This window comes from Bubalus bubalis, chromosome 8 (genome assembly GCF_019923935.1).
Source record: "Bubalus bubalis isolate 160015118507 breed Murrah chromosome 8, NDDB_SH_1, whole genome shotgun sequence".
Classification (NCBI taxonomy): Eukaryota; Metazoa; Chordata; class Mammalia; order Artiodactyla; family Bovidae; genus Bubalus; species Bubalus bubalis.
In genome coordinates this window covers 87074999-87098724 of record NC_059164.1, presented here as the reverse complement: position 1 = coordinate 87098724, position 23726 = coordinate 87074999, and the positions used below count along the sequence as shown (strand labels likewise).

Below are 23726 nucleotides of genomic sequence, written 5' to 3'. Positions count from 1 at the left end.
CTCTGTACAAATTTCCTTATAATTATCTAGTCAATCCAGCCAGTATATCAGCACAATAGTATCAACTCAATCCCGAAAAAGTCTTACAGGTGAGGGCTGTAAAACTTTATGATAACTTGGTTTCCTATCCAAAGAGGACATAGTGTCCAAGAAATACATAGAACTGTGCATTTAAACAGTGAAAAAATTATTGTGTACCTGGGTGTGGTATTGGGGCTTCCCAGGTGAGATGCTAGTGGTAAAGAACTTGCCTGCCAATGCAGGAAACACAGGAGACACAGCTTAGATCCCTGGATTGGGAAGATTCCCGGGAGAAGGACATGACAACCCACTCCAGTATTCTTGCCTGGAGAATCCCATGGACAGAGGAGCCTGGCAGGATACAGTCTATAGGGTTGCAAAGAGTCAGGCACAACTGAAGCTTCTACATAGTATGTATGCACAGGTGTGATATTGGGGATGTATTAGCTATCAGAAGCATCGGTATTTATCTTTTGAATGAGAACAGAGAAGTTCTGAATGAGAAGTCAGGAGCTCTCCTCGGAGCCAAACTCCACAAAGCCAGTGGACTTTCAATATCTTATCTGAGCAGGCCCAGGAAAAACCCATCTGTACCCAAAACTTGCCTTTCACATTGGAATTCCTACTCCTGGGGTTGCTATTTCAATTCACAAACTGAAAATGTACTTCATTGGAAAGGATACTGGAGGCACCCAGTAAAGCCTTGCTCAAGGTGCCACCCAAGGGTGGAGCCTCAAAATCAGGGGACATCAAAAGGTGGGGAGGGACCTCCTTGTGGGCAGACTCAATCCATCTCATGGTTTTGCCTCCTAGACTTAGACAGTTTCTATTCCAGTTACAATACACAAACTAAATAAGGACAGTTTTTGCCTTTCAAGAACCCTAGCAGAAAATGGTCTTTGATTTCTCACAGTCTTGGGCTTATCTCTCCATGTGAATTGTGACAGTAAAACAATAAAAATTGAGATTTAATTTTAACTCATGTTGGTGAGTCTGGGGCAGTAAATGAAGATGATGAGCTAGAGAAATATTAAGCCAGGTCGGTTATTTAATGCCTGCCCTTTATTTGAGGAGAACACTATTGAAGGCACCTGTGCAAGACAATGAAATTCTTCAGTTATATTTTAGTTTATCGCCGGCTTCTCCTTATAGTTTTCACTCTGTTGATTTTATTGCCATTGCCACTCATCCTCCGCTCGAAGGTAAGGGAACCTGGAGAACAGGCTGGTGGGCTTTCTGAGGTATCTAATTGTCCTTTATTGTTGCTATGTAATTATCTGTCTGAAAGGGTGGTGACACCTTGGGCTTGAAATCAGGATGGTTGTACATTGTATTTTGTCCATTTTTCTCCCTTTTAATGATTAATGCTGTTGATTCTCAGTGTGATTAACTAGAATAATTAAATAGTATATTCAATCAGAATTGCTCTCTACTTGGCGACCAGATGAGGAGAAGAAAAAAAAGAATCATGACCCTTGAGATCCTGTTGGTCTAGTTATCAATCTCCAGAGAGCATCTCAGGTTAACACAGCCCCTTGCCCTGAGACTAGGCAGCAATGTGGCATTGGGGGAAAGAGCTCAGAAGGCAAATGGAATTACTAGGGGTGATCTGTGCTATGTGCTTAGCCTCTTCAGTCATGTCCAACTCTGTGGCCCCATGGACTGTAGCCCACCAGGCTCCTCCGTCCATGGCATTCTCCCAGAAAGGTGATCTAGTGCAAATTAATTTACTGGGCATTTCCATGCTTTGGTGTAGGCCATGGAACCCCCTGGAAGTGCTGCAGCCCTTGGGGTCACAAAGAGTTGGACACAACCTAGCAAATGAACAACACAAGAACATGAGAGAAGACACTGAAAGCATAAAGTAATTTTCCTTGTTTAGTCAGAAAATCTAACACATTATTGCACATGTTCTGATCATTTGAGATTTTATTTTTTTGTGTGTGTTCTTGTAGGGATTTTTCGGTTTCCTTTAAGTATGGTCAATCTATTAAGTGTGGAAATATAAACCCAATGCATTTTTATTACCTTGGTAAAATGATTTGTATCTGGAAACATTTAGTGAATACCTTATTTGTGACAGGTGTGACAAGGGTCTCTTGGTGGCAAGAGAACAGTCCCCAGAGCCAGGGTCTCTGCTTTAGGTCCCAGGTTTCCACTTAGAAGCTGTGTGACCTGGAAAAATTAATTGCCCTTTCTGTGCTTCTATTTTCTCCTATGTAAAATTGGGATTGTAATGGGCTTGTTGTAAGGATTAAGTGAATGAGCACTCATCAGGAACTTACTTGGAGCTATGGCTGGCACACAGTACGTGGGTTACTGAGAATCTCCCCAAATCTGTTAACTCTACAATGATGCAGTTCCTACCCTATGATGCCTTTTCTCTGAGTAGAAGAAAACCTTCCTGAGGTTCTTCTCTAACAAGCATTAACCAAGGTTATATGAGTCTGGGTAAAAATAGAATCACAGTGATTGTAATACTCCAGCCTTCCTCAGCAGTCTGCCACTGGTCTGAAGGAAAATTGTCATTCAGTCACTAAGTTGTGTCTGACTCTGCAACTGCATGGACTGCAGTACGCCAGGCTTCTCTGTCCTTCACTATCTTCTAGAGTTTACTCATATTCATGTCCATTGAGTCAGTGATGCCATCCAACCATCTCATCCTCTGTACCCTCCTTCTCCTCCTGCCCTCAATCTTTCCCAGCATCAGGGTCTTTTCCAGTGAGTGGGCTCTTTGCACCAGGTGGCCAAAGGATTGGAGCTTCAGCTTCAGCATCAATCCTTCCCAATGAATATTCAGGGTTGATTTCCTTTAGGATTGAGTGGTTGGATCTCCTTGCTGTCCAAGGGACTCTCAAGAGTCTTCTCCAGCACCACAGTTCGAAAGCATCAATTCTTCAGTGCTCAGCCTTCTTTATGGTCCAACTCTCACATGTGTACATGACTACTGGAAAAACTATAGCTTTGACTATACAGACCTTTGTTGGCAAAGTGATGTCTCTGCTTTTTAATAAGCTGTCTAGTTTGGTCAGCTTTTGTTCTAAGCCTTTTTCATTCACAGTGTGAAGGAAAGTGAGATGAGATAATGAAAAGTCCTTTTTGGCTCTGCCAAGTTCTTCTTTACCAACAAAGCTGGTGAGGGGCCTGGCCTTGGCTGCCCACAGCTTCAAGCTGTCACCTGGTGCGGGGTGGTGGGAGAAAGAATGACCACCAGGGGCTACAACCTCTCAGGCTGGGTCTCTCTCAGCACTGAGGTCTCACAGCACCCTGAGGTGGGAGGGAAGAACTCCCCTCCCCCACTTTTTATCAGACATTGTTCTGAACCTCCAGATTCTTAGAGAATTTCTAGTGAAAACAGCAGGCAGCCTCCATTGTCCTCGGTTTGGTGGGTTTTGTTTTCAAATTCCATGTGATTCATCCTCCCATCTTTCCTCTGCCCCTCCTACCCCAGCTAGCTCTGAGGACTCCTCTGAGTCTCTGGCAGCCACTAGACGACAAATGTGAAGTACAGACACAAGTCTCTCATCTGAATGCCTCCTCCTCCACCACCTTCAAAGATCATTACTCCTTTTAGTGTTCATGATGGCCTTCTTTTTCCAACTCCCCTGGTCCTACATGTCCCCCAGACCTGGCTGACTCTTACCATGAGTACCTCCTGATTCATATCCGGACCCCTGCGATATTTTAATATTTCTGGTTACTCTCAGCATGAAGTCCTTACTTATGGCTGAGAAAGTAAGTTAAACCAGTCAAGACAAACTTTGTCCATGACTGCGTATCATCTGTGCTGCTCCTTTGACATATACATGCTTGACACTTTGCTTATCTTAACATAAATTTTCAGAGAAAATGAATATAAACTCTTTGCAAGAGAAGGGCAAGTAAATAAATAAAAAGCAACGTTCTCTGTGCATGATTCATTAACCAGAAAAAGTGTACTCTTGCTAAGCAATGTAGTCATTGATTTTTTTTTTTTCCAAAGTGCTATGTCAAGAGTACATTAGGTCTGTGGGGAAACCTGGCATCAAGTTGCATTTGATGAACTCTGTCCTCTTTCCTTTCCCTCTAATCAACTCATTTATTAAAACTCAATTAACATTATTGGGAGGATTTTTCCAAGTACAATAACATAATTTCCTCTTTTTTTGCTACTTTAAATGCATATTTAACCATTCAATCAACTGTTAATTAAACTCGCAGTATATTATTTTAACTATTGCTTACAATGAAAGCAGAACTTTCTTTCAGAGAACTTAGGACTTTAGAAGGTATAAAATTTAGGTAGAGGCTACTTTGATATGGGTTGAAATCATTGTATTGTAACTTTCAGGCTACCAAACTGTGAAGCCTATACTTCTAAACACATAGTAACAGAACAACTAAAGAGTTCAAGCAAACAAAAAGTCAATTTTGCTTCATAAAAACACAATAAATCTGTATGATGGTGGAACTAATAAACAATAAGTTATTGACTGATTTTTTTTTTTTCATTTCCCTGCTGAATTTTGAGTTGCTTTTGTAGACAGGCCTTAACCCTTAGCTTAATTCAACCTTAATTAAAAAATGGAGCTTCAAAGATGAGAGCCCGTAAGTGGCTTTACCATGTAATGTTCAAAAAGGAGGGGAAGGGCTTTGCTTTGCAGAGCTTGCTTCTGTTCCAGGCATTCTACCAGCTGCTTTATCCAAGTTATCTTATTTAACCTTCATTACAAACCAAGAAGACAATCATAAATGTCCTAGCATTTTCATTTTACATTTGCAGAAATTGATGTTCAAAGACATGTGACCCAGTAAAGGCCACAGGGATGGGGTTGAAATGGGATTTGAACTCAGGTTCTGTCAGAACTCAGAATTCATGCTTTAATAATGGTTTGGTTTTACCCTTTTCTGTATTTTGTATTTTTGAAGACTTGCCTTTTATTTTAAATAGTCACAAAATTTGTGGCTTGATACTCATTTAGCAACAACTCAGGCATAACACCTCACCATAATGCTTTAGAGAAGAGGTGTATATTAGCCACTTCCTTGATTAACCTCAGGCAACTCAACTTCTTGAAGGTAGACAAGTGCAGTAATTCTAAACCCTGGGGATGGACCTAGGAGAGCTGGAGGAAGGGTCTCATGTATGTCATCTGCTGAATGTCCCAGAGTCCCAGCTCTACAAGCTGGTGCAATCAACTTCTCAGGATGTGATCCCCCTTCCCTTTACACTGGATGTTTACCATGAGTCATGGCATTAAGCTGGCATCTTAAAATTTTTAGATGGAAGAGATTTTGCAACTGTGTATTTTCATGTTTTCATGGAAATAATATTTTATAGCAAAAGAAAATATGCATCACCCCAGAAACCTATGGGTCTAAGTCAGACAGAAATTCAAATTGAGTCCTTATGAATTAGGTATTATTGGTCAAATTTTGAAGATTAGAATTGGAGATAGAAACAAGTCAATAGCTTACTAATACGTGGCTCTACAGATGTCCAGCCAACATCTGTCTGACTCCAGAGCCATGATCTCAACCACAGCTAAATATCTGTGTCCTTATGTCTTCCAAGGGGAATAAGTATACTCCTAATACATTGGTATAAAAGTCACTTTGCTGAAGGAATTTCATCTTCTTATTTCTTTACATGAAACATCAGAAATACTGTCCTTTTAATCATCATGTAAGTGTAAAGGTAGTCCCAGTCCTTCCCCAGTTAGTAGTTGTGTGCTCTGTGCTCAGCTGCTCAGTTGTGTCTGACTCTTTGCAAGCCCCTGGACTGTAGCCCTCGAGGCTCCTCTATCCATGGGATTTTGTAGGCAAAACTATTGGAACGGGTTGCCATTTCTTCCTCCAGGGAATCTTCCTGACCCAGGGATCGAACCCATGTCTCTTGCATTTCCTGCATTGGTAGGTAGTTTCTTTACCACTGAGCCACCTGGGAAGCTCCCAATTAGTAGTTAGTGGTCAGTAAAAGAAGCCTGTGATGTAATTGATGTTTATGTAAATGAGTAAAATTAATCATTGAAACTGAATTTTTCTCTCTTTGGAGAGGAGCTATCTTAAATATTTCCAGATAAAAACTTGTTAAAATTGGCCTAGGCTACATGCCTTAGTTCCACTGATATTCTCCTTGCAACATTATTCTTTTACGACTATTTTTAGCAGCTTGTTAATTTTATTCTTCTCAGAACTCTGTGCTATTTCTTTGCTTATTTTTCTAGTTCTTGGCTCTTTGTATTTCTTGTGATGGAACAACATGATAAAAAGAAGGCCAGGTTTGTCTGACGAGTTGTAAGGGAAGAAAGTTGAACAATAATATTTTCTGTTTGCAGAGTGCGTCTCTTACTGGCATGTCAGCCCCCCTGGTTTATGTGTTCATTATGGACCCCCGCTTTTTTCAGGAAGACAGTCCCACAGATATTGAGCAGCATTCCCTAGTTGATTGGTTGTAAATCCAAGACCAGATTTCAGGTTTCTGTCAGATACTTCAGGATTTCTTGGGAAAATATTTTATGCCAAGAGAAAGTTGAAGAGAGGAGAGGGAGAGTCAGCTGAACAGAGTCTTAGTACGCTGTACCAGCCCCAGTCAGTGATGGAAGAAACACGGTTGAGAGGGCCACCTCTGTGTCTGTGGCTGTCGTGGGCTGCTTCTGTTTCCTCCACAGTCTATGCCTCTGATGCATCATGAACTCAAAGTTATAATAGAAATTATGATAAGTAAAAGAAATAATACATAAGGAGAGACTTAGGTGCTCCATCTAGAAAAACTAAACAGATGGGAGAAATACAGCACTTGTAAAGAAATGTAAACCTTAAAGGGATAAAGGCTCTGATGGAAGAGGGGAAGTGATAGGTTGAGAAGCCTGACAAAGGAAAGGAAAATGAGTGGGAGAGAATTTTAAAAGACCACAAGTGAGAGAAGAGGGAGGAAAGGAACTCTGAGAAAACATAAAGAACTTCTAAAGGGGCAAATGAAATTGGATATTGTTTTCAATGTTGGCCTAAAATATTGTAGGGATTTAAAATAAAGGGGTGTGTGCATGCTAAGTCATTTCAGCCGCCTCTGACTCTTTGCAATCCCATCGACTGTAGCCCACCAGGCTCCTCTGTCCATGGAATGCTGCAGGCAAGAATACTAGAGTGGCTTGCCATGCCATTCTCCAGGGGATCTTCTGGACCCAGGGATGGAACTCACATCTCTTATGTCTCCTGCATTGGCAAGCAGGTTCTTTTACCACTAGTGCCACCTGGGAAGCCCAAGATAAAGAAGTAGATGCTATAAATGCCAAGAAAATGAATATTTTAGATACAAAAGAGCATCAGAATGATGGAGGGCAAGGAAAAAAAGAAAACATAGAATCATGCTGATGGTAATGTGGTAGGAGATGAACAAAACCAGGAAATCCAAATGTGATAAATATTTATTTCATGAATATTTGATGAGAACTTTTGAGGCCCAAAGTATGGTGCTCAGTGAACAGTGGCATCTTATGCAGCTTAAATTAATGTTTCTGCTTTCAAGTAGCTTGCAAGGTTGCTGAAAAGTTAATATATACCATGGCCAGCATTCATCACAAAATAAGGTTGTATATAAATCCATGCCAGTGATGGAAACAAATCAGGTATTTTATCGGCGTGTAGTTAAAGGGTGAATGTATCTAGGGAAGCAACATTCACCACCCACTCCGTTCCCCTACCGTGCACAGTTCCACTTGCCTACAACGAGCTGCTCCTTCTATGTTCTTTATGTCAGAGAATCGGCTACCCCTCATCCAGGTCTGCAATCTGTGCGTCACGTCAGATCCCTCAGCTCTTCCTAAGCCCACATCACTCTGTCTATGTTGTTTTACCTCCTGAATCCACTTGCCTCCCATTGAATCTTCATTTCCGTTCCTGCTGGCACTGTTCTCCTCTAGGTTGCCTTCATCTCTCTCTTTCATAGACCATTTCATACTGTTTCCCCCGAAGTCTCCTGCCAGAGGACTATTTTTAAAAAGTCAGCCTCATCCTATTGCATTTACCACTGCTCCTAATTCTTCCATGGGCTTTCCAGGTGGCTCAGTGGGTAAAAACACAGGCAGATGTGGGTTTGGTCCCTGGGTTGGGAAGATCCCCTGGAGGGGCACATGGAAACCCACTCCAGTATTCTTGCCTGGAGAATCCCACGGAGAGAGGAGCCTGGTGGGATACAGTCTGTAGGGTCGCAAAGAGTCAGACGCAAGTGAAAGGACTGCACACTCACCGGTACTACTTCTTCTGTGGCTCCCTTTTGTGGACAGGGGGAAATATCTAACAGAACTTGTAGATATGATGGGTCTTGGGATTTTGCCATTTCTTTGTCCTAGTAGCCCTCCCCAAAGCCCCCAATATCTAACTCCTTCATTCACATTTCACTATCTATGCCCCTAGAGTACCCATGACTATTCTTGCCTTTCTGAATTTCATGTGCTGTGTCCTCTTCATGGAGTGCCCACTCCTCTCACGCTGTGCTTGCCAGGAAAGGCAGCTCAGGCTGGGATACAAAAAGAATCATTCTGCATGCTCTCATTGCATGATTGTGAAGGCATCAGCCTCCACTGTACCATGTATTCCATTTTGCCTTTATCTTCACTTCCCCCTCTACACTGCAGATACCTCAAGAGCACGGAACATGCTATTTACTTGTTTCCTCTGGGCCAAGCACAATGCCTGACCTACAGTAGATGGTTGATGACTGTGCTGAACGAATGGATTAAAGATCTCTCATGGCAGAAGGATGAAGATACCTGAGCTAGATCGTGTAAGAAACAGAGGATATAGGAGAAAGGAGATGATGAAAGGAAGGAACTTCAAATAGAGTGTAAGAGCCACTAAGGGTCAGAATGTAGAGATGTAGGTAGGTGTATCCGGGGAATGGGGATGTGTCTCTTCCACGAAGCTCTTCTCTTCAAGATACACTTTTATACTCTGTTTGGTAATGATAATATAAGTGAATGTCTACTATCAGCCTCCAACAACCATTAGAGTAGTCAATATTATCCCCATTTTACAGATGCGCAAGCAGATACTCAAAGAGGTTAATCAATTTGCCCAAAGTCACATGGTCTCTAAGGGGAGTGAGGATTTACAGACAAGCTGTCTGACTCCCAAATGCATCGATGCTATTGCTTCCTTACTGGGATTTACATCAGATTTTTAAAAGCTTGTGTACTGCTGTTCTTGCATTTGTAATTACTAGAACACATATTGAGATGAGGTCTCCCACTGGATGGCAGAGCAACCATGACACAGGGTAAACAGATCATGTGAGCAAGAAATAAACATTGGTTGTTTCAAGTTGCTGAGATTTAACCTAGGCTGTCCCATCTTATCTAGCATATTCTGAAAAACTCCCTAACTGGTTCTGTCACACTGCCCCCTGGTCCATGTCCTCATCTGTAAATTGAAGAAGACTCTTACAAGAGTTTTGAATGTTGTCTGTGAATTGGCTGCCCCAGGGTCACCTGAGGTACTTGTGGGTGTGAAGTCCAGGATGCTGCACGGTTAAGACACATCGTGACACTGAAGCAGTTAACCCATGGCCAGCATTTTTAATCACACCCTAGCGTGTCGTCAGGTTGGAGAACAAGGTGATCTCTGGCTGTTTCCAGTTCTGCTGTGTGCGTGGGATGTGAACACAGAACATCTCCATTGCTAATTGGTTTTGGAAGTTAAATGAAAAGGAAATAAAAATTCCCTTATAATTGACATAGTGGAACCACTAATTGCCTTCCCTCGCTACCCATTGGGCTGAAAACGAATAAGAAATGCTAATTATTTTTCCTTAACTTTGTAGTTGAGCTTCTTACTCTCCGTCTTCCAATCTGAGGCCAGTTGGAGTCACTTTAAGGTTTTCAGTTAATATGGATTGAGTCTTGAGAAATTCTTGCCACAGTAGGAATTGCAAAGCCCTTTGCAAAAATGCAAAGCCCTGTACAGGCTCTGTCATATAATAATAGTGTTTTTCTTGTAGCACACAGATTCATAATGCGTGATTTTTCTTTCTCCCATCTTAATTGCTGTGCGTTCCCTTTGAAAATCAAATGCTGTGACTGAGGCTTGTGATCGGTCCTACTTTTCTCAAGCTGTGCTGAGAGACCGTACCCACCTATGTACTAATTCCACATATGCCAAATTACTCCCTAATATCAGTCAGTGTGTCGTTAAAAAGGAGAAGAGGTGAAAAACTGTATTTTAAAGGCCAATTTATATTTCAATTCTATCCAGAACTATAATTTAAAAGAGAACTGAGGTGATTTTTAAATATAATCAACTACATTTCCCAGGATAATTTGACACTCAGAACTTTAGTCAGAGGGGAGTCATTATCCACATTGCCTTGTCATAGTAGCATTTGCCTTTTCTGCCTCTGTAGCAAGTTCCTGGCTGTACTCACTTGGGGTGGTTAAAACTAGATACAACGATGATATTGTGAAATGAGGAAGTGACCCAGGCAAGTAAAAGGTTTAGTTCCAATTCAAGCTTATTAGCAAAAGAGATGAAAACCTCAGGAGAACTATAAAGACGATTTACCCATCATCAGTTCAGTTCAGTTCAGTCACTCAGTCGTGTCCGACTTGTGGGCATCAAAATATCCAGTAGATATTTCTTTTCTTCAAGTAGAAAAGAAAATAGAAAAGAGAACAAGGAAAAGAAAAGAGATTCCTAGACTAAAAAATTTATGCCTAGTAGAATACAGGGATCTTCTATCTAGGGATCAAGGTTTGTTGTTTAGTCACTCAATAGTGTCCGACTCTTGGACTGTAGCCCTTGGACTGTAGCCTGTCAGGCTCCTCTGTCCATGGGATTTCCCAGGCAAGTTTACTGGAGTGGGTTACCATTTCCTTCTCCAAAGGATCTTCCCAACCTAGGGATTGAACCCTCATCTCCTGCATTGACAGTTGGGTTCTTTACCACTGAGGCACTGAAAAAGCCCAGGGGTCAGATATCTGAATAAAAACAGTGGTGGAAAAGACACAGAGGAAAAAAGCTTCAATCATTTAATTAATATTACCGGGCACTTACTATATGCCAACCATTGTTTTAAGTGCTTGGAACAGGGTAGTAAATGAGATATAAGATGTGCTCTCATGAATATACTTGGGTAGAACTCTACTACATATTATTAGCAATGTGATTGTTGATCCTTAATTCAACATGGAATTAAAATACCTATTTTATAGAATTTGGGGAAGGACTACACAAAACAAGTATTTAACCTGGTATGTCACAGGCATTCATAAATGTTATTGTCCCCTCCTCTTAATTAAGTCTTAATTAAGAAGAACAGATTTGTCTCTTTACTCAGCAAATATCTTCACCTTTGAAATAAGGTTTCCTATCTATAAAGACTATGGTCAGCAGTCTGGATGAAATTTGTACAATGAAGTCCCCTCCATCCTATTCTCCACCATAAACACAACGCTGATAAACATTTCGATAAACCAAAATGGATCAGAAAAGCAAGCAAGGAGAGCAAACATGAGAAGTTGTGATCTAAAGTGCTCCCACGTCATTCTGGGGTCAGAATTAATTTCAGTGTCACAAACTAAGTGCTAGAGAGTGATTTTCTTGGCAGCTATGAATGACCAAACAAAAAACCTAGGCTGACCGCTGTCTGTGGAAGCATTCAGAGGAAGCAGTTTCTGCCCAGCCCCCAGCCAGGACTGACCCAAACTTCCTGATCCAGTGAGATGGCCGGATTTGCATTGTTCTGGCAGGACTGAACCTCAGGCTGACAAAGATAGAGCACATACTGGACTGCAAGCTGGGGACTGGCTGCAGGCAACTGTAAAACTTTTAGGAGTACAGAAGGAAACAATACAGAAACAAAACAACTACCATGCAGGCTCAATCTGAAAACAAAGTTTCAAAATGCAGTAAGACAATCAAGAAGATCTAAGGATGAAACCAACACGGAGATGGAAACACTCCAAACAGGATAAAAGTAATAGGGAAATCAGTAGAAGAGAAATGGGGGAAGGGATCCATAATAAGTAACACATTGTTTTTGAAATAGAAATGTATCAATTACACCAACAAATTAAATAATCTAGAAATGGATAAGTTTCCAGAAACATACAACCCATGAAGACGGAGTCATAAACAGAAAATCCTCAACAGAGCAATAAAGAGTGTGAGGTGCTTGAATCATAATCAAAAACTTCCTAACAAAGAAAAGCCCAGGCTCAGAGCTTCACTGGTAAATTCTACCAAATATTTTTTGAAAGAATTAATGCCAATCCTTTCCAAACTCTTCCAAAAAATTAAAGAGGAGTGAACACTTCCAAACTGATTCTATGAGGTCAACATCTTGATACCAGAGTCAGGCAAAGAGTTAATACAATGAAAGACAATCACAGGTTCATATCCCTATAAACATGCACATAAAAATCCTCAACAAATACTAGCTGATCAAACTCACTAGCACATTAAAAGGATCATACAACATGACCAAGTGGGATTTATCCTTGGGATACCAGGATGATTCAATACACACAAAGCAGTTAATGTGGTATATCACATTAACAGACTGAAGGAATTTTTTTAAAAAATTACACTATCATCTCCAGCTGCATGCAACAAATTCTGGTAAATTCTCCTTTCATTTTTTTCTGTTACAAATATTTTCTAATTTTCCTGGTTATGACTTAGATACACCCATCATTTAAAGTAGACATTTACTTTCCAAATACATGGGGTTTTCAAAGTAAAAATAATTATCACATGACCATCATAATAGATGCAGACAAATCATTAATAAAATTCAACATCCTTTCATGATTAAAAAAAAAACTCTCAACAAACTGAGTGTGCAAGGAATGAACCTCAGTATAATAAGGGATGTATATAACAAGCCCACATACAACACCATCCTCAATGGTGAAAAACTGAAAGCTTTTCTATAAGATTAGAAGTAAGACAAGGATGCCCACTCTTACCACTTCTATTTAATACAGTACTAGAAGTCCTAACTGGAGAAGGCAATGGCAACCCACTCTAGTACTCTTGCCTGGAAAATCCCATGGACTGAGGAGCCTGGTAGGCTGCAGTCCACGGGGTCGCTAAGAGTCAGACACGACTGAGCGACTTCACTTTCACTTTTCACTTTCATGCATTGGAGAAGGAAATGGCAATCCACTCCACTGTTCTTGCCTGGAGAATCCCAGGGACGGCGGAGCCTGGTGGGCTGCCGTCTATGGGGTCACACAGAGTCGGACACGACTGAAGCGACTTAGCAGCAGCAGCAGCAGCAGCAGAAGTCCTAACTAGAGCAATTAGGCAAGAAAGAAAATAAAAGTCATCAAATTGGAAAGACGTAAATGATCTTATGTGTAGAAAACCATAAATACTCTACAAAAAACTGTTAGAACTAATAAACTAATTTAGTAAAGTTGCAGGATACAAAACCAATGTTAAAATCAGTTGTTTTCTACATGTTAACAACTATCAGCAAAGAAAGTTAAGAAACCAATCCTGTGGCGGATTCATTTCGATGTTTGGCAAAACTAATACAATATTGTAAAGTTTAAAAATAAAATTAAATTAAAAAAAAAAGAAACCAATCCCATTTAAAATAGCATCAAAAATAATAAAATACTTAGTAATAAACTTAACCAAGGAGTTTAACCTTCTACACCGAAAACTATAAAACACTGATGAAAGAAATGAATGGAGACACACATAAATAGAAAGACATCTCATTTCATGGATTAGAAGATTTAATATTGCTAAAATATGTCCATCTACCCAAAGCAATCTACAAATTCAGTGCTATCCACATCAAAATTGCAAATATTTTTTTTTACAGAAATATATAAAACACCCTTAAAATTCATATGTAACCACAAAACTTTGAATAACCAAAGGTATCTGAGCAAAGAGAATAAAGCTTGAGGCATCCACACTTCCTGATTTCAAAATACATGACAACACTACAGCAAATAAATATGATACAGTATCATACTGGCATAAAGACAGATACTTAGACCACTGAAACAGAATAGAGAGCTCAGAAATAAACCCATTCATATAGGGTCAACTGATCTTTGACAAGAGTATCAAGAATATGCAATAGACAGAGAACTTGAATGCACATTCTCCAAAGATAATATACAAACAAGCAACAGACAAATGAAAAGGTACTCAACATCATTGATCACCAGGGAAATGCAAATCAAAGCCACAGCAAGCTATCACCTCACATCTGTTAGGATTGCTTTTACTTTATTCAAAAAAAAAAAGATAAGTGTTGGTGATAATGTGGAGAAATTGGTACCTTTGTACACTGCTAATGAAAATGTAAAATGATGCTGTCACTATGGAAAACAGTATGGAGGCTTCTCACAAAATTAAAAATAGTTACCATATGTATGATCCAGCTATCTCACCTATAGATATATAGCCAAAAGAAATGAAATCAGGATATTGAAGAAGTATTTGTACTTTCATGTTCATTGTAGTATTGTTAACAGTATCCAAAACACGGGAATAACCTAAATGTCCATGGGCTGATGCATGGATAAAGGAAATGTGGTATGTACAGACAAAAGAATATTATTCAGTCTTAAAGAAAAAGAGGCAATCCTGTCATCTGCAGCTACATGGATGAACTGGGAGGATATTATGCTGAGAAATAAACCAATGATGGAAAAAATACTGCATGATTCCACTTTTATGAGGCATATGAAATAGACAACCCCCTAAAAATATAGGGTAGAATGGTGGTTGCCAAAAGTTGAATGGATGGGGAGTTGTTCAAAGGGGAAAGTTTCAGTTATGCAAGATGAGTAAGTTCTAGACATCTGCTGAACAACACGGTATCCATAGTTAATATTGTACTGTACACTTAGAATTTTTAAGAATGTAGATCTCATGTTATGTGTCTTTAACACATACACAGAAACAAACAAAACCCAAAATGGGGCCTGAGGAAACTTTTGGACATGATGGATATGTTCATTACCTTGATCGTGGTGATAGTTGCACAAGTATCCACAAATGTCCAAAACTCAACAAATTGTATACAATATACATGTGCAGTATTTTGTGCATCAGTTAATCCTCATTTTTAAAAGAAATATAAAGCAAGAACAGGAGAATAAAAAAAATGGCTAGTTAGAAATCATGGAAATGAAAAAGTCTTCTCTGAAATTAAAAAGAATTCAAAATTTAAAAACTTAAGATGAAACTGTAAACTTTAACCTGAGTATACTTGAAGACATACTCAGTGAACTAAGAAAGAATACTAGGAATTCACCTAAAAATTAGACATAATAAGTAAATATGTTTTACACGAAAGAATGATTTGAAGGTAGATTCAGAATCCCCAACACACATGTGAAAGGTATTCTTGAAAAATAGAGACTAGAAGAGAGATTATATTCAGAGTAATAATGGCTAAATTTTTCAGAATTAGAAAAGATATGAATCCTCAAACAGACTATTTCCAAGTAAAAAATAATTTAATTAAATATTAGTCCATGTTTAGATACATCATAAAGGAAACTTTGAAGGAGAAAACCATTGAAGGAGAAAAATTTAAAGCTACCATACTATAAAGAGAAAAAAATGTATACAAAAGGATGATAATTAATTTCTTATTTTTTTCAACAGTAATGAAGATATCTAGTAAGGATTCAGTTTAGGTCAGTTCAGTTCAGTCGCTCAGTTGTGTCTGACTCTTTGCGAACCCATGGACTACAGCACGCCAGGCCTTCCTGTCCATCACCAATTCCCGGAGTTTATCCAAACTCATGTCCATTGAGTCGGTGATGCCATCCAACTGTCTCATCTTCTGTCGTCCCCTTCTTCTGTCCTCAATCTTTCCCAGCATCAGGGTCTTCTCCAATGAGTCAGTTCTTCGTTATCAGGTGGCCAAAGTATTGGAGTTTCACCTTCAACATCAGTCCTTCCAATGAACACCCAGGACTGATCTCCTTTAGAATGGACTGGTTGGATCTCCTTGCAGTCCAAGGGACTCTCAAGAGTCTTCTCCAACACCACAGTTCAAAAGCATCAATTCTTTGGTGCTCAGCTTTCTTTATAGTCCAACTCTCACACCCATACATGACTACTGGAAAAACCATAGCCTTGACTAGACAGACCTTTGTTGGCAAAGTAATGTCTCTGCTCTTTGATATGCTGTCTAGGTTGGTCATAACTTTCCTTCCAAGGAGTAAGCGTCTTATAATTTCATGGCTGCAGTCACCATCTGAAGTGATTTTGGAGCCCCCCAAAATAAAGCCTACCACCATTTCCACTGTTTCCCCATCTATTTGCCATGAAGTGATGAGACCAGATGCCATGATCTTAGTTTTCTGATGTTGAGCTTTAAGCCAACTTTTTCAATCTCTTCTTTCACTTTTATCAAGAGGCTCTTTAGTTCTTCACTTTCTGCCAGAAGGGTGGTGTCATCTGCATATCTGAGGTTATTGATATTTCTCCCGGCAATCTTGATTCCAGCTTGTGCTTCTTCCAGCCCAGCCGTTTCTCATGATGTACTCTGCATATAAATTAAATAAGCAGGGTGACAATATACAGCCTTGACATTCTCCTTTTCCTATTTGGAACCAGTCTGTTGTTCCATGTCCAGTTCTAATTGGACATACAGGTTTCTCAAGAGGCAGGTCAGGTGGTCTGGTATTCCCATCTCTTTCAGAATTTTCCACAGTTTGTTGTGATTCACAGAGTCAAAGGCTTTGGCATAGTCAATAAAGCAGAAATAGAAGTTTTTTTGGAACTCTCCTGCTTTTTTGGTGATCCAATGGATGCTGGCAATTTGATCTCTGGTTCTTCTGCCTTTTCTAAAACCAGCTTGAACATCTGGAAATTCACAGTTCACATATTGTTGAAGCCTGGCTTGGAGAATACAAGACCCTTATGGAGAAAACTACAAAATATTATAAAAAGAGTTTAATGAATACCTAAATGAAAGAAGAGTTCATAGATGAGAATATTTTAAGGCCATTTCTTATTTTATAAATTTCATGTAATTTGAATAAAAATCTAAAATTCCAAAAGTAGAAGCCTAAAACTATCAAGACAACTTTGAAAAATTATAAAATATGGGACCTGAGTTACCAATTATAAAACTGATTGAAAAGCTGTAGTAGTTAAAAGAGTTTAATAATTCTGCAGTTCACCACCTTTTGAAAGGTGGTGGGGGTGTAAGTGATTGAGATACAGAGTCCATAAATGCATGTGTCTGCATTTGTAGAAATTTGCCACAGGAAATATGTAGTAGCATGAGTTAGTGGGCAAAGATGGACCATCTAATTAAAAAGAAATCAGGACATTTTGATTATCCATTTAGAAAAAAGGCATCAGACTCCTATACAAATCAATTTAGGTCCACATTTGAAAAAAAATTTTTTTTTAATTTTAGAAAAAAAATATGGGAATGCAATATGTATAGAAAGAATTTCTCATACAGGATAGTAAAAACACAAAACATAACAGAAAGGACTTTAAAATAACTGAGTCAAAATTAAAATCTTATCACCCAGAAACACAATAAATCAAATGTCATAGATAAGTCAGAGGCTAAGAATAATATTTATAAATATACATATATAAAGAAATATTAAGAACCTAAAAATAACCTCACAAATTCACAATAAAAAGAAACAACAGAAACACGAGAAAACACTATAAACAAGGTAATTTTCAGGAGAGGAACAATTATGTTCAACAACCATGAAAAAATGGTATTCAAGCAAATGCAAATTAAATTAAGAAGAACTTTCCATACTATCAGATTTCAAATAAATAAATTACTCCAATATACCAGTGGCTGGTTAAATGGAACTTTCTCACATTGTTGGTGCTAATACTGTATAAACTGATGCAACCGTCTTCCATAGCAGTTGGGCAATACTGGTAAGGTTCCAATGCATCCTTTCCACTCAGCAATTTTGATAATTACTTTCATATAATAGCTTAGACAATCTCTTTCTTATATTCACATGTAACTAGGTATAAAGATGTTCTTAGCATTATAATAATGAAAAATTGAGGGAAAGAGCCCTAAACAGCCATCAATAGAAAAAATGGACAAATGAACTGTAAGATATTTATAAAAAGAAATGCTATATCTGTTTAAAAAAATTAACAGTAAGTCTATATGTATCAGCATGAACACATTTGAAATCAATAAAACATTGAGTGAAAAAGCAAGTTGAAAAATCACACAGAGTGAAATCAGCCAGAAGGAGAAAAATAAACATCAAATATTAACACATATATGTGCAATATGAAAAACTGGTATAGACAATCTGATCTACAAAAGAAAAATAGATGCAGTTGTAGAGAACAAATGTATGGCTACCAAGCGGGGTGGTTGGATGAATTGAGAGATTGGGATTGACATGTAACACTACTGATAACATGTATAAAACAGATAACTAATTATAACCTACTGTATAGCACAGGGAAGTTTATTCAGTTCTCTGTGGTGATCTAATGGAAAGGAAATTCAAAAAAGAGGGGATATATGTATATGTATAGCTGATTTACTTTGCTATACAGTAGAAACTCACACAATATTCCAATAAAATGCTTTTAAATATGTATGTATGCTAGGTCACTTCAGTCATGTCTGACTCTGCAGCCCAATACTTGGTATTTTTCAGGCAAGAATACTGGAGTGGGTTGCCATGTCTTCCTCCAGGGGATCATCCCAACCCAGGGATTGAACTGGCATCTCATGTCATACACACCAAAAATCTTTTTTAATCTCAAAACCATATGTTGTTTATTAATATAGTAATGTCTACATGTAATAAAATCATGAATGCATGGATAGAAACCCAAATGAGCAATCAAGGGTTGATTCTGGAAGGGTAAAGTAAGATTTGCAAGGAAGAGCAGGTAGGCAGCATTTTTATTACCAGATATTTTACTCAAATGACATCTAAGGCCAAACAGGGAAGAGAATTCATGAGATGGTGCAGAGGCACCAGGAAAAACTGAGAAGCACAAGTCAGTCTCTAAAGGGGAATTATTGGAGTCCTCAAGTCTGGAGAATTGTTGACCTGGAAGAATATGATCCCAATGTTACCAAAATCCTCAGTTTTTCGAGAGGAGCCAAAAATTTGAGTTTTGTTTCTAATATGAAATCTGCTGGTTTGCAAATCTTGACTCAAATGTACACACGCCACCCCCCACCCCCCACCACACACACACAGTTTTAAGTCAAATAAACTGCATTTTCTTCTTAGATGTGGTCATCAGTTTGCAACTGTTTAGTCTACATAATCAAACTAGGTTTAAAGTGTCCATTCCAGAATATGGTCACAGGCAGGTAGAAGCTATCACTTAAGAGTATTGGAGGCTCACTGGGATGACTACCTGTTAAGGATTAGAGTTTAGAAAACCAGTGTATGAGGAGCAGGGATCAGAATTCATATATGAAGAAGGAATGTAGATAAGACTCTTTAGAAATATTTTAGGAAGTACTGGAGTGAGTCATATTATAGTTAAAGTGAAGGTGGCCTTCAATGCAAGTTTTGGGTTCTTTTCAGTAAACAATTCAAAAATTACTGACATGACCATTTTAAATTATGTATGGGCCAGTTAAAACATGAAAGTTGTCTTGACAAGCTAAAGATTTAACACTTGAAATTTTGCCCCCAAATTTGCCCCATCTGAGCAGACTATCAATGTCTAGATGAAGTAGACCCATGTGGAAATGAAATTTCAACACTATGGCAGTGATTTTGTGTGGCAAACAGAATTTGCTGGCATCATGTTCTTTTTATTTTTCTGATGTTTTAGCAATTCCTTGTAGAAGGGTGCTCCAGACAGTTGTCAGGGTAGCTAGTCCCAATCCAGCCTCATGCAAGGGAATGAAAAAAATGAATTAAATTTTTGGAAAATCAACTGGTTTTGGAGCAGCTTTGCCTATAGTGGAGGAATTGGAGTGGAGGCTGAAGGGCAGAGTCTAAAGGCTGAAGGGCAGAGGTAAAATGACAGTGGGGTATATCAGATCAAGGGACTGGTTGAAAGTGGAAATGTTAGTCGTTCAGTTGTGTCCAGCTCTTTTGCGACTCCATGGACTGTAGCCTGCCAGGCTCCTCTGTCCATGGAATTCTCCAGGCAAGAATACTGCAATGGGTAGCCATTTCCTTCTCCAGGGGATCTTCGTGACTTAGGGATCAAATCTGGCTCTCCTGCATTGCAGGCGGATTCTTTACCATCTGAGCCCCCAGGGAAGCCCAAGAGACTGGTTGGCTGTGATTAAAAGGCAAGATAGTAAAAAGGTCCATTTTATCTTTGAAATCTAGGTCCTTGTAAGTATGATAGAAAACATAGAGTCACAATGAAGAGTTTGGGGGTTATACACGTGTTTTAATAGGCTTCCCAGGTGGCACAGTGGTAAAGAATCTGTCTGCCAATGCAGGAGATGCAAGAGATGTGGGTACAATCCATGGATTGGGAAGGTCCCTGGAGTAGGAAATGGTAAGCCATTCCAGTGTCTTTCCTGGAAATCTCCATAGAGGAGGAGCCTGGCGGGTTATAGTCCATGAGGTCACAAAGAGTCAGAGATACGGCTGAGAGGCTGAGCACACACACGTGTGTTCTAACTAAGAGAAAAAGCAGACCTGGTCTTTCTCCAACACTGGCATTTTAAGTTAAGCACATATTCACAGATTCTCTCCAGAGCAAGTCAGAAAGATTTAGTCAAGGCTCAGCTTTGTTCCACTGTTTTATTGTTTGTCAAGATTATAGAGGTAGACTTTGTATAAAATTGTCAACATCAAAACACCTTTATTCTTTCTCCTTGAAAAAGACAGCACAATAAAGATATGACACAATCGTGTCTTATTAAGAATTTCTTAGAAACTCCCTGAAAGTGCAGGAATGCTGGGTGAGTTAAAGACCAGGCCCAGAGGACTCACCATGAGGTAGACGAATCAGAAGGCAACAAAACTAGAAATGCTACTGCTTTGGGAAAACCTTAAATAAAAGACCTTGTTAAACTCAGACAGCAGTTTGAGTTTTTTTAATTTGTAAATTTTGAGTTTTATAAATTTCTAAATTTTTCAAATGCAGCTCAGAATTTGCAGAGATTAAGCAGTGTGAGAGCAAACATGTAAGATATGCTGCTCTTTATTAATCATTTAGTACATAGTGGTATCATATAAAAATTATTTATGTAAGCCAAAGTAAAAGTGTTAGTCATTCAGTCATGTCCAACTCTTTGTGATCCATGGACTGTAGCATGCCAGTCTCCTCTATCCATGGAATTCTCCAGTCAAGATTACTGGAGTTGGGTAGCCATGCCCTTCTCAAGGGATCTTCCTGACCCAGGGATTGAACCCAGGTCTCTTGCATTGCAGGCAGCTTCTTTACCATCTGAGCCACCAGGGAGGCCCAATATAAGGATAAATTTTAACCATTCCTTAACAATGCCCTAAGCCAGAAACCCACAGATTTATACCTGGCAAAGCAAAAAACTACATTAAGAGCCTCTATCCTATTTAGTTCCCTGTGTCTCCATAGAAGCTCAACTGTCTTTCTAAAAAAGCCAAACAGAAGGCTCTTCACCTCCAGGTCTGCATCACTTAGGAGCAAATTCAGTCTTATCCATGCACATAACTAGGCAGTGTCCTTCTTTCTCTGCAAAAAAGTACACCTAACTTTTTCTTCTGGGTTGACTTCCCTTTTTAGTAGAGAGAGAGGAAAGTTGGTGTGCATGAGTCCCACCCAACTAGAAACCAGGAAATGCAGTTAAAAGGAAGGGTGTGAATTTTATAAGCCACAGGAAAGTAAGGGCAAACACCCATAAACGCTGATATGAGCATAGAAAATTGACTACATGCTGTTACCTAGTTTGAAGGAAATGTGAAGAAAATATAACAAATGAGGATGTTTTTATGTCACTGGTTTTTTATGTGTATTAAATTTTGACTTTTCAGTTCAGTTCAGTTGCTCAGTCGTATCCAACTCTTTGCGACCCATGAATCGCAGCACGCCAGGCCTCCCTGTCCATCACCATCTCCCAGAGTTCACTCAAACTCACGTCCATTGAGTCGGTGATGCCATCCAGCCATCTCATCCTCTGTCATCCCCTTCTCTTCCTGCCCCCAATCCCTCCCAGCATCAGAGTCCTTTCCAATGAGTTAACTCTTCGCATGAGGTGGCCAAAGTACTGGAGTTTCAGCTTTAGCATCATTCCTTCCAAAGAACACCCAGGACTGATCTCCTTTATAATGGACTGGTTGGATCTCTTTGCAGTCAAGGGACTCTCAAGAGTCTTCTCCAACACCACAGTTCCAAAGCCTCAATTCTTCGGCGCTCAGCTTTCTTCACAGTCCAACTCTCACATCCATACATAGCCTTGACTAGACAGACCTTTGTTGGCAAAGTAATGTTTCTGCTTTTCAATATGCTATCTAGGTTGGTCATAACTTTTCTTCCAAGGCTTAGAGACCCTCAGAAATAACCATTTGCTGCCCTATTCTAAGGTGCAGAGACCTGCAGAGTTTCTTCTTACTTTCTCTATTCAGCAAGTGTGACTGCGATTTGAACAATGATTTCTCAGCCTTGTTATTTCACCTGAGGTCTTGCTTTTGTTCTGTCCAGGAAGCAGAATGTGCCTACACCCTCTTTGTCATCGCCATATTCTGGCTGACAGAAGCTTTGCCTTTGTCGATAACAGCGTTGCTGCCTGGCTTAATGTTCCCGATGTTTGGGATCATGGCTTCCAAAGAAGTAAGTTTTCCTGTGACTGTTTGACTTAATTAGATTCCCTATTTTGTGCTGATACTTCCAGTGAGAAAGTTGTATTTAAAAGGAGCAGCACTCAATCCTAAAGGAAATCAACCTGAATATTCATTAGAAGGACTGAAGCTGAAGTAGAAGCTCCAATACTTGGGCCACCTGATGAGAACTGACTCGGAAAAGACCTTGATGTTGGGAAAGAATGAGGGCAGGAGGAGAAGGGGGTGACAGAGAATGAGATGGTTGGATGACATCATCAACTCAATGGATGTGAGTTTGAGCAAACTCAGGGAGATAGTGATGGACAGGGAAGCCTGGCGTGCTGCAGTCCATGGGGTTGCAAAGAGTCAAGCACGACTTTATGACACAACTTAGTAACTGAACTACAAAAACATCCTGTTGGTAAGGCTTCCACATAAGTCCTCCAGACTTCCAGCTATGCCTTGCCTCTAGAATTCTGCATGTGTGTCCACCTTCACGTGGACAAAAGCAAAACACAGGCCGTGGTTACTTGAGCTGTGAGTGTCAGTAGAAGAAATGCATGTCTGATTTTTCCAGGCTGTGATCTATGCCCGGTGCCTCCCTCCTAGCAAAAGGGCCAGTTCTTTCACATCCTGCATCAGCTTTTTCTAGTCAACAAAATTCGGTCTCATACAGGGTTGGAAAAGTAATTTTTTTTTTTAATGAAGAAAAAGCTTCCCTGTTTGCTTTTCCAGAAACCTGCCATTTCAGAAGATAAAGCCAAATTAACTTTCATGTGTATTTCCTTTTTGTTCTTACTGAGAGGAGTTTATTCATGCTGAGAGGTATTTCTTACCTTTATACAATCTAAGGGTACCCATCTGAAGAAAATGGATTCAGTTTCCCATTAAAAGCATGAAATGCACTGAAGCCAGAATATCTGTCTCCATGCAAGTCTCTGCCACTCAGCACACAACTGCCTAGACCTCAGCTGAAACATTCTCAGGAAAGATGGC

General features: G+C 39.5%; 1 protein-coding gene across 1 annotated transcript in view; it reads left to right on the top strand.

Annotated features, from left to right (window-relative positions):
* The first annotated feature begins 1103 nt into the window (after window positions 1-1103).
* SLC13A1 (solute carrier family 13 member 1) overlaps window positions 1104-23726 on the top strand; it is a 118374-nt gene continuing 95751 nt past the window's right edge. The window contains exons 1-2 of the mRNA XM_025291447.3: window positions 1104-1223; window positions 22612-22740. Of these exons, the coding sequence (XP_025147232.3) occupies window positions 1125-1223; window positions 22612-22740 (228 nt within the window). The 5' untranslated portion in view covers window positions 1104-1124. The remainder of the gene's footprint in view (window positions 1224-22611; window positions 22741-23726) is intronic.